At 35.2% G+C, this 12,151-nt stretch overlaps 1 protein-coding gene across 4 annotated transcripts in view; it reads left to right on the forward strand.

Moving 5' to 3' along the window:
- Positions 1 to 12,151, forward strand: part of PTPN4 (protein tyrosine phosphatase, non-receptor type 4) — a 251,583-nt gene that overhangs the window by 227,951 nt on the left and 11,481 nt on the right. For all 4 annotated transcript variants that reach the window (XM_003792635.2, XM_023514802.1, XM_023514800.1 and 1 more), the window contains 6 exons: positions 816 to 982; positions 2,009 to 2,099; positions 2,180 to 2,241; positions 7,578 to 7,724; positions 8,771 to 8,899; positions 11,418 to 11,566. In XM_003792635.2, the coding sequence (XP_003792683.1) occupies positions 816 to 982; positions 2,009 to 2,099; positions 2,180 to 2,241; positions 7,578 to 7,724; positions 8,771 to 8,899; positions 11,418 to 11,566 (745 nt within the window). The remainder of the gene's footprint in view (positions 1 to 815; positions 983 to 2,008; positions 2,100 to 2,179; positions 2,242 to 7,577; positions 7,725 to 8,770; positions 8,900 to 11,417; positions 11,567 to 12,151) is intronic.

Raw genomic sequence — 12,151 nt, forward strand, 5'->3', positions numbered from 1 at the left:
TTCTCTTTTTGGATCAACATAATTTAAATGTGGTACAGAAGTTTTAACTCTAGTTTCAAGTGTGCCATGAGATAAAAAAAATTGAAAAACACTGGTCTAGGATCTGATTTTCTTCACACGTACCATGACCATGAATTCTGGCCTAGAATTCTCATTTGAAATCTAACCTCCCAGGTTCTTTTGTAAATGTGTTAAGTAAAGAGGATAGAGTATTTTGTTCATTTTTTTTTAACTTAACCATATTTAAACATATGTCTTATAGGCTTCTATTTATACTCTTGCCTTCCATCCAACAAATTAAGGGCAGGTCTTCTCAGAAATCTGTCTCTTCAAGTTATAGACATTTTCTTTTTTCTTTAGAGACAAAGTCTTACTTTGTTGCCCTTGGTAGAGTACTGTGGCATTACAGCTCATAGCAACTTCTAGCTCTTGAGCTTAGGCAATTCTGTTGCCTTAGCCTCCCAAGTAACTGGGACTACAGGCGCCCGCCACAATGCCCAGCTATTTTTTGGTTGCAGTTTGGCCAGGGCTGGGTTCAAATCTGCCATCCTCGGTATATGGGGCCGGCGCCCTACTCACTCAGCCACAGGCACTGCCCAGTTACAAACATTTTCAACTATATGGTCAAGAACACTTTGTTCTCCAAAGGTACAGTGTGGCCCTTCAACTCGACAGCTGTTCTTTTTCCCTACATAGTAGCACCAAACTCAGACCTGGTGTAATTCTTCATAAATGAATTATGATTCTGATACAAACAATGTATCTGGTAAATTCCTGTCATGAATTTGTTAAGATCTCCATGTGTTTTTATTTAGCTGTATATGATGTAGTGGAAGAAAAGCTAGAAAATGAGCCAGACTTCCAGTACATTCCTGAGAAAGCCCCAGTAGATAATATCCATCAGGATGACCATTCCCTTCGGGAGTCAATGATACAGCTAGCTGAGGGACTTATCACTGGAACAGTCCTGACACAATTTGATGTAAGTAATACCATGATATATAAAAAGCAGTTGCCTATATTTTCCCATTAGTTTCATGGTTTCTTAACTGTCTGATCTCTCCATTGTAATTGATAAGCTAAAATGGTATTCTGAGATATTGCTTCCATAGTATTAGCTATGGTTATATAAGTAGATGTCTTTTTTAAAAAGAGGGATAAAGAATTTTTTTTTGTAATTGAATAGCTATTAAAAATGGTAGATGATGATAGGCTACTATAGACTTTAAAATCCTGAGTTAAATGAAAATAACTTTTGTATTTGAAGTGTATTCTTTCTGATATTTAATCTTTCTCTAATTTTTGTCAGTGCATTCTTGAAAACTAGAGAAAACAAAACTCTCAGATCATGATATCAGACAAACAAGAATGCTTCAAGCACTTATAATTCATGTTTTGACCAATGCACATACAGTCAATTTTGAAATGCTTTATTTAGACTGTATGAACTTAATTTATTTAATTTAATAAAACTGAATGGTTTTTAATGTCTATTTAAAAATGGCCATCATGAATATTTGTTCCTCTGAACTATATGTCATAGATAAGTATTTGTAACCATAAAACATCTAGGGGTATGTGTCAGTTTTTCTTTTAGTAAATTATTAGTTCATCTACTATAATTGCTTCCAAACTAAATGAAAGCTAAAAGTTTTCTGCAGATTTACTATTCAGAACTTCATGTACTTCTGCTGTAACCAAAATTGTTTTTACTTATTTTATCATTTTTCAAAATATGATACATAATTCATGTCAGAAACTACGGAACTCAGCTTTGCACATTTTTGTTCAATATTCTACTAGCCTAAAGTACTTGAAGGAAATATGAATTGTTTAAAATGTCTGAAAGGGGAAGGTTTTCTAAGCTTAGAAATATGTCTGATTTATGATTGTGTAGACTAGGTAGTCAAAGGAAAAAACTTGCTTCCTGTTAGTATGAAAACAAGTCTAGAAAACAAAATAGAAATGGTTGATGGCTTGTTGGACTTGTACTTTTTTTTTTTTTTAGCAACTTTATCGGAAAAAACCTGGAATGACAATGTCTTGTGCCAAATTACCTCAGAACATTTCCAAAAATAGATACAGAGATATTTCGCCTTGTAAGTATATATGGCCTCTATAAAGTTTAATCTTTTTAACATAACTTTATTAACACATTGTTTCTCTTAAATTTTTTCAGATGATGCTACACGGGTCATTTTAAAAGGTAATGAAGACTACATCAATGCAAACTATATAAATGTAAGTTTATTTTATCATGCCTTTGTCATTTGGAATAATAGGGACCACTATAAACTTTGAGATAACATTTCTTTTTGTTAAAAGCCTAAAAAGCTTGATAGAATATTAAAACCTCTAGACATTGATAAATGTTATCAAAGTGATATTTAAGAAAGTAGGTTGTTACTAGCATATTAATATACAGCATAGTGGAATGTAATAGTCCAGTGCAGAAATAGACAGAAATAAATACTAGAATTTTGTTCATGGCAGAATTGGCCTTTAAAATCACTTAAAGATAGGCTAGGCACTGTGGCTCATGCCTATAATCCTAGCATTCTGGGAGACCAAAGTGGGTGGATTGCTTGAGCTCAGGAGTTGAAGACCAGCTTGAGCAAAGTGAGACCTCAGGTCTACTAAATACAGAAAAACTATCCTGGCATTGTGGTGGGCACCAGTAGTCCCAGGTACTTGGCAAGAAGATGCTTGAACCAAGGGGTTTCAGGTTGCTGTGAGCTATGATGTCATGGCACTCTAGCCTGGGGCAACAGCATAAGACTATCTGAAAAAAATAAAAAATAAAAATAAAATAAAATCACTAAAGATAAAACAGATTATCCAGTGAATGGATAATTGGATCAACTGCCTAAAATATATCATTGTAAGGAGGGTCCCTTCCCCGCATTTGGGAAGGAAATGGGATCACTACTTACTTTTTTTCTTAATTTGTAATATAGAAAATTTCAAATGTATAAAATTAGAGCAGAAAGTAAAATGAACCTTTAGTATATATCACTCAGTTTCAGTGATCAGCAGTTTTGTACATCATATAATTTATCTGTAAATATTTCACCTGCTCACTCTTGATACCAACATACATTCCAGATATATCCAAATATAAATTTTTTAAATGGAATTATGGAAATACTTGAAGAAAATATGATTGAATTGTTTAAAATTTCTAAAAGGGGAAGGTTTTCTAAGCTTAGATATATGTCTGATTTATAAAAACGTGTTGATGAATTTCACATTGTAAAATATTTTATTTTTGGTCTGTTTAAAAAGTACTAAAATCAAATGACAAATTGAATTTTTTTTTTTTTGAGACAGAGTCTCACTCTACCCTGGGTGAAGTGCCATGCTGTCAGCCTACCTCACAGCAACCTCAAACTCCTAGGTTCAAGGGATCCTCTTGCCTCAGCCTCCCAAGTAGCTGGGACTACAAGTGCCTACCACAATGCCCGTCTAGTTTTCTTATTTTTAGTAGAGATAGGATCTTACTGTAGCTCAGGCTGGTTTCGAACTCCTGAGCTCAAGCAATCCTCCATCTGTCCCTCCCAGAGTGCTAGAATTACAGGCATGAGCCACTGCACCCAGCCAACAAGCTGAATTTTTTAAATACTAGAAAAGGCTTACTTCTTCAATATACAAAAAGCTCTATAAATGGACAAGAAAAATAAAGACAGTCCATTGAAAATAAAGGACTGGAGGAAGGGTGATTGGTGTGATCACACCTATGGTTCATCCTATAAGGGTACATGTGAACCTCTCTAAATGTAGGATATAAATGTGTTAACACAATAACTAAGAAAAAGACATGAAGGCTATGTTAACCAGTTGGATGAAAGTATTTCAAATTGTATATAGAAACAGTACACTGTACCCCATGATAGTACACTGTTATGATTTAATTAAAAAGAAAATAATGGACAAAGAACATGCAAAAGCAATCCATAGAAAAGGAAATGCAAATAACATTTTAAATTTTGTAGCCATTTTAAAATCTATATAGAAGTTTAGAAAACTGTATGAAGAGTCCTGTAATTGTTACCCAGCTTTAAGAGCTAAAAATAAATAGTCCATCTTGTTTTGTCAAAGTACTACCTTCTCCCATTATTCTCTAAGTCTAAATATACGATTTATTTGTAAATATGTTCAAGTCTTTTGAATTAGAAACTATTGAATCATTGTTTCTAGGGGAAATATAGGGCTAGGTTCCTACAAGCCATCTACTCTACAACTTTTTGTCAGCTGATCAATATATAACTTTGTTTCTGTTTAAAGCCACCTTTTATAATATATATAATTATTACATTAACATTGAACTCACAGCCAACGGCACTGTAACTCTACAAGTTCAGCATTTTCTTTCTTTCTTTTTTTTTTGAGACAGAGTGTCATTATGTCACCCTCGGTAGAGTGCTATGGTGTCACAGCTCACAGCAACCTCAAACTCTTGGGCTTAAGTGATTCTCTTGCTTCAGCCTCCCAAGTAGCTGGGACTATAGGTACCCACCACAACACTGGGCTGTTTTTCTGTTGCAGTTGTCATTGTTGTTTAGCTGGTTTTGAACCTGCCAACCTTGGTGTATGTGGCTGGCGCTGTAACCACTGTGCTACAAGCACCAAGCCAAGTTCAATGTTTTTAAACAGCAAAATCACCAACAAATAGCACAAAAATGTGAACAATGTGGCACTACATAGAATGTACTTTTTTTTTACTTTCTGAGAACTGAAACAAAAAAGACAGTCTTGTCCAATCTCAGCTGCAAATACGCACGTCATTAGGTGACTCAAATTCTCCAATGCTCTGAGTACATCTACAAATGACCAGGAAAGCCCTGTGACAGTTTGTGGATCATGAATAAATTTTAGGAAATAGCCAAATTTGCAAATAGAGAATTCATGACTGAAGATTACCTATTCTTGGAATACACTTCTAATGAGGAATTTTTTAATAAAACCCCAATACTATTATAACACTTCAAAAAAGAAGACTATCAAACAAAATTAAATGAAATATACACTCAATTATGAAAAAGGAAAGTATAGATCAAACTGCAAGCAATTACTATTTTACATATGAGATTGAAAGATAAAAAAAATTGATAATACCACATACAGATCCATATCCTTTATCTGAAATGCTGGGTCAAATATGCTTTGGTATTCAGAATTTTTGAAATTTTGAAAGGTTATTCAATATATACTATATCCTATAAGTCACATCCTTAGCAGGCTATTGGACAGGTTCCCTGTAATCAATATATTGATATGCAGCATCAAACTATAGATATTCCCACCAAATGGAACTAATGAAGTATATAAATAGTCTTAGGTCAATTCAGGTCAGATTGTGCTGTCAGATGAGCCCAGGTCAATTAAGTTTACAAAAAATCAAAACAAAACAAAACAAAACTTTGCATTTCAGAGCTTGAGACTGAGTTCCAGAATTGTGGATAAGAGATTATTGGTCTGGCCGGACTCTGTGGTTCACGCCTATAATCCTAGCACCCTGGGAGGCTGAGATGGGTGGATTCCCTGAGCTCACAGGTTCAAGACCAGCCTAAGCAAGTGCAAGGCCCCATCTGTAAAAAAAATAGCCAGACGTTGTGGCAGGCACCTGTAGTCCCAGCTACTTGGGAGGCTGAGGCAAGAGAATCGCTTGAGCCCAAGAGTTTGAGGTTGTTGTGAGCTATGATGCCATACCACTCTACCAAAGGCGACAAAGTGAGAATCTGTCTCAAAAAAAAATTATGGGCTCCATGCCTGTGGCTCAAGCGGCTAAGGCGCCAGCCACATACACCTAAGGTGGCGGGTTCAAATCCAGCCTGGGCCCACCAAACAACAATAATGGCTGCAACAAAAAAAATAGCCAGACATTGTGGCAGGCACCTGTAGTCCCAGCTACTTGGGAGGCTGAGGCAGGAGACTCGCTTGAGCCCAGGAGTTGGAGGTTGCTGTGAGCAGTGAAGCCATGGCATTCTACCCAGGGGGACAGCTTGAGGCTCTGTCTCAAAAAAACAAAAATTAAAAATTATGGGTCTATTAATGAGAGTATGGAGAATAAGCATTTCTCATACATTATTGGTGAAGTATGAATTAGTATAATTGCTTTAGAGAGTAGTTGGGCACTATCTATCAAAATTTTAGGTGCAGTATACTTTGATCCAGCATTCTCATTTCTTCCTGTTATCCATACAAATATATTTCTACATTTGTACAAAAATGTTGTTTATAAAAATATTCAGTTTATCTTTGTTGCTAGTAGCAAGTAGATGAGCAGTAATTTAAATGTGTATTAAATATTTTGTTATTTTTATGCAGTAGAGCCATTAAAAAGAGTAAAATTTTGCTTAATAATTTGACATGATCTCAAAGGTAAAGAGAAAAAAGAAATAAGATGTAGAGCAACATTATAGTGTTCTACCACTTTTTCAGAAGTTTTACAGAAAAATGGGAAAATTGTTTTGCATATATATTGGTGTGTTGTGTGTAGAATATCTCTGAAAGAATATATTAGAAAATTATAAGACGCCTACATGGGAGGATCATTTGAGACCAGGAGTTCAAGACCAGACTGAGCAACAAAGCAAGAGCCTGCTTCTGCAAAAAATAGAAAAATTAGTTACAGGCAGTGGTGCACACCTGTAGCTGTAACTACTCAGGAAGCTGAGGCAGACGCAGTTTGAACCCAGGAGTTTGAGGTTGCTGTGAGCTATGACGATGCCACTGGACTCCCACCGAAGCAACAGAGTGAGACCCTGCCCCCCCCCCAAAAAAAAGGACAAAGATTGCCTCTTGGACATAAACTAGAGGCCGATATGGGACAAGGGACTTCTTTATTTACACTTTGGTATACTTTGAATTGCCTTGTGTTTATTTTGCTTTTTCTTTTGTGTTTAACTTAGTCTCAAAATGCACTCGGGTGATGGCTCATTTTCGCCAAACACTAATCTGACCTCATTCTGAAAATTATGAATTTAAAATATTCTTCTAGCATTCTTTAAAATTATTTTATGTGTAGCTGGGCATTACACTGGGCACCTATAGTCCCAGCTACTCGCAAGGCTGAAGCAGGGGATCACTTAATACAAGAGTTGGAGGTTGCTGTGAGCTATGATACTAGGGCACTCTACCCAGGTTTACAAAGTGAGACTGTCTCCAAAAAAAAAAAAAAAAAAAAAGATATGTAAAATCTAAGCTAAAATAAAATGGCAGAATTTTTTTCCTCACAAATTTTACCAGTAAGCTATTTGCTGGTAAATATTTTTTACCAAGTCTTTCCTTCTGAAACAGGATTCTCTGTAAAGCTGCTCTAAAAACCAGAAGAGCATTTGGAAAATGAATTCATATTTGCACTAATTAAAAAAATAATTATGTGTAACTCTTAAACATTGCCAAGAAATTCCTCCACAGATACAAGAAATTATTGATAAAGATTTCTTTTACTGACTAGTTTCTTGAGATTAGTTGTATTCAATTCAACAACCATTTAGTAGATAATTTTCATATTTTAATGATAGCAAAAAGTAATAATACAAAAGATTTTATTTTTCTTGTTTTCTTCTTTTTAGATGGAAATTCCTTCTTCCAGCATTATAAATCAGTACATTGCTTGTCAAGGGCCATTACCACATACTTGTACAGATTTTTGGCAAATGACTTGGGAACAGGGCTCCTCCATGGTTGTGATGTTGACCACACAAGTTGAACGTGGCAGAGTAAGTCACTTGAATCTAACACATTGCTTGGGCTTTTTAAAAATGACCAATGACCACATATATGGTCAAAGTATTCATGTTAATTTAATCTTTATTCTTTAAGCTTCTTTTGTTGTGATTTTATGATTTAAATCATCATGATTAAGTGCTTAAAATGTGACTAACACGTAACATGTAACATAAGCGTTAGCCATTATTGTCATTGTTATTATTTAAAGGAATGAATGTATATCTGATAGGAGCTTTTACCTAGATTATATAAAGAACTCTTACAGCTCAACAATAAAATGACAACCTAATTAAAAAATAGACAGGATTTGAATAGACAATTCTCCAAAGAAGACATATAAATGGCTAATAAGCACATGAAAAGATGCTCAGCATATTAGTCATCAGAGAAATTGTAATCAAAACCATAATGAGATACCACTTCATATCCAGTAGGATGGTTAAAATAGAAAGAATAGGCAAGTTTAAAGGGACAGAAAGTAGGTAAATGGTTTCCTAGGTCTACGGTAGGGAGAAGGGGATAAGATGGAAGAGAATGTCCTAAAAGTGATTATAATGATGCTTGTGCAGCTCTGTAACTATACTAAAAACACTTTAGGTGAGTGAGTTATGTGTTGTATGTATCATTAAGCCTATTTTAAAAATCTTAGAAACTTAATCAGGATATTTGCAGTCTCAAAACATAGCCAAACATAACACTCTTATTACAAAGAAAAAAGAGTAATAAAGAAAAAAATGTCAGGGCGGCGCCTGTGGCTCAAAGGAGTAGGGCACCGGCCCCATATGCTGGAGGTGGCGGGTTCAAACCCAGGCCCGGCCAAAAACTGCAAAAAATAAATAAATAAAAATAAATACGAAAAAAAGTCATTAGTTGACAGATCTAGGTGAAGGATATATGAGATGTTAAAAAATTACTCTTGCAACTTCTTTTTAAGTTTTAAAGTTATTAAAAATTTAAACATCTTAAAAATTGTCTTTAATTTTTAAATCCATATACATATTTTATTTACTTATTTATTCAATTCTATTGGTATTAGGTTAAGTGTCACCAATATTGGCCAGAACCCACAGGAAGCTCATCCTATGGATGCTACCAAGTCACCTGCCACTCAGAAGAAGGAAACACTGCCTATATCTTCAGGAAGATGACACTGTTTAACCAAGAGGTAAGGAAGCAGGGTATCTATTCATTAGAACTCTTGTGTTCGAGATAAAGGCGTTACAAGCCCAAAATGTTTTTAGCCTGAATACTGGTTACTAGGAAATATCAAAATTGCTGAATTATTTTCTGCTCTAATGGGATGCTTTGAAATTTTATGAAGAGTATTCACCTATGATAAATGTACTTCTGATTTCTATAGCTAAAAATGAATGACCAGTCCAAAAGGAGTCTGGTAAATAATATTTATTAAAGCTACTGCTGTCCTTATTCATAACAATTATACCAGGGGTGTGTTTGGTTATAAAAAATTCTTACTCCACATACTGCCAATAAAGCAATTGGGTACATCTGTGGAAATTGAAAAACTTATTGAAAGCTGTCTTAATAGCCAGCGTGGGGCTCATGCCTATAATCCTAGCCCTCTGGGAGGCCAATTGCTTGAGCTCATGAGTTTGAGACCAGCCTGAGCAAAAGTGAGACCCTGTCTCTACTAAAAACAGAAAAAAACTGAGGCAAGAGGATCGCTTAAGCCTGCATTGCAGGTTGCTGTGAGCTATGATGCCATGGCACTCTACCCAGAGTGACAGCTTGAGACTTGGTCTCCAAAAAAAAAAGAAAGAAAATAAAGAAAGCTGTCTGAATTATTTCCTTTTTTAAGAAGAGTGAAGCAGATTCATAGTCCCATCGGAAGAAGGAAAAGGCCAAGGGCAGGACCTTCTAAGAACAGACAGATTGTAGCTTTCTAATTGCCAGCCCTTAGTTCTGCCTGGGTCACTTCCCTTGTGTTCTAAGTCCAAAATCAGCAATGGTAACTGATTAATAAGTGATGGCCTAATACCCCAATGGAAAGATGTATATAGAGAGCATCATGCAGCTAGTCCTGTCAGGCTGCAACAGACAGCGCGCCCTGATTTTGCTGCCTGCAGGTGGATAGTCCCCTGCCAGCCACCTTTGGTTTTGAGGGAGACCAAAAGAAAAAAAGAGCAAACAGCACAAGTTATAAAGGCCCAGACCTGTCCCATCTGAGGTGAAGTATTTGAAAAATGGGAATTACATCCTCACCCCAAAAGTATGACTGAAGGAGACCAGTGCAACACAGCGTTGTTGACCAAAAAGGAAGGAGCCAGAAGTTGTGCTAATTCATAGAAAAGGAATCTGGCATTAAATGAAGTTAAAGTTAAAAGAAATACAAAATTAAATTGCAAAACCTTAAGGGCTAGATATTTCATCAGAATGAATTTAGGGTTTAGGAATATATACTGTATAGCTAGTGGCCTTATGTATCAGGACAGGCCAGTAAGGTAGTTCTTCGTATTTCTAAATAGTTAATTAAAGGCTATGTGTGTTTATGTTCAGTATCTATCTTAAGTGTAGATTCTATTGTACTCTACCTCTAGATTATCCATAGCAGTTTTCTTTACCATGCTGGCTTTTCTTTACACAGCCTGAGTACCGTAGAGCTGTACTAGGTAGGACACATGTTAGTTTCTAAAGTTTGAGTGGTGCAATATTGCAAAAAACAATATTTTGCCACCATAAATAAATTCATATATGATAGATACTACTTCAAGTCTTGATTAATTTTTACTTTTGTGGTCTTTTCTGGAAGCTCTTTAATGTTAATGGCAATAACCAGATATTGTACTCTAAAGTGACTATAGCAACCAGTTAATTAAAGAGCATAGAAAGCCAAGTAATTGACTGTGTGATTTATAGGTCTTCTCATGGAATTTTTTTTTTGCAGTTTTTGGCCGGGGCTGGGCTTGAACCCACCACCTCTGACATAGGGGGTTGACACCTTACTCCTTCGAACCACAGGCACTGCCCTAATGGAATTTTTTTACTATAAGGCAGTCCATTTGAGGTGTGGATATTATTTCATTTTTAAACTGAAGAAAATGAGACTCTGGAGTACTAAGTGCCATAACTGGCGGGATCAAGCTCTGAATCAAGATATACCTAAATGCAGTGCTTTTACCCTCTTTGTTATAGCAACCATTGGCTCAAAAAAAGAATGAATTCCTGAGTTTACTTCGCATTTTTATGTTCTCCACTTTTTAATCTACATTTATCTTCAAATTATATTTGTCTAATTTCCATAATTTTTTCTGCATTTCATCAGAATTATTCCAAGTTGATTCACAAAAAAATGTTTTTAGCCTTACCATTTTTGCTCACCCAACAACTCTTTAGTTTCCTTTAAGCAATTTTTTCTGGATTCTATAGTTTGTTATGCCTGTTTACTTGATTATCATTTTAAAAATATTTTTCAAATACAGAAATTGAATTATAAAAGGAGTAGTGATCCAAGTAGCCAAAACTCAAATGAATATAACTGTTTCTATCAAGTGATTTCTTTCCTTTTCATTGAAATTTTGTATTTCAGTGAGTTTATGTATTACGTTTTAGGGTGAAAAGGAGTAGTTGGTTTCTTTTCCCTTCTAAAATTAAAATGATATGAATATTTATATTTTAAAGATAATTCTTAAATCAAGGTACATAATTTTTCAATTTGTACTTAGAAAAATGAGAGTCGTCAAGTCACTCAGATCCAGTACATAGCCTGGCCTGACCATGGAGTCCCTGACGATTCAAGCGACTTTCTGGATTTTGTTTGTTATGTACGAAATAAAAGGGCTGGAAAGGAAGAACCTGTTGTTGTTCATTGCAGGTATACTGTTTGTTGTCTTTTATGTACAGCTGATTAGATATGTCACTTAAAGAGAATACGTATTTTATTTTGTTTTTATTTTTGTCACTATGATAATTAAAGAGAACTCAAAGCTATGATCTGAAGATAGAAGGCAAAGGGTATGTTCTAACGTAGATTGTCAGTAACTTTATCATGAGGTAAAAATAATACCAATTGCACTAATTCTTAAAAGATCATACTTTTCATATTTTAACATCTCTAAAGTTGGTCTTACAATTTATGATAATTTATGTTTGATGAAATACATTATTGTAGGCCATATTTTGTGCTGCTGTGCCATATAACACAATATTTGAGCCCAGGTAATTTATGAAAAACAGGAATTTATTTTTCACATTGTGGAAGCTAGGAATTCTAAGATCAAGGTGCCCAAGGACTGCTTTCTGTTTCCAAGATGGCACTTTGTTGCTGCATCCTTTGGCGGGGACAAATGCTATTTCATCACATAGCAGAAAAGACAGAAGGGAAAACCCACTCCCTCATGTCCTTTTATAAGGGCCCTAATCCCATTCTTTTTTTTTTTTTTTTTTGGAGACAGAGTCT

This window comes from Otolemur garnettii, unplaced genomic scaffold (assembly GCF_000181295.1).
Source record: "Otolemur garnettii isolate 467f Iridium unplaced genomic scaffold, OtoGar3 scaffold00059, whole genome shotgun sequence".
Lineage (NCBI taxonomy): Eukaryota > Metazoa > Chordata > Mammalia > Primates > Galagidae > Otolemur > Otolemur garnettii.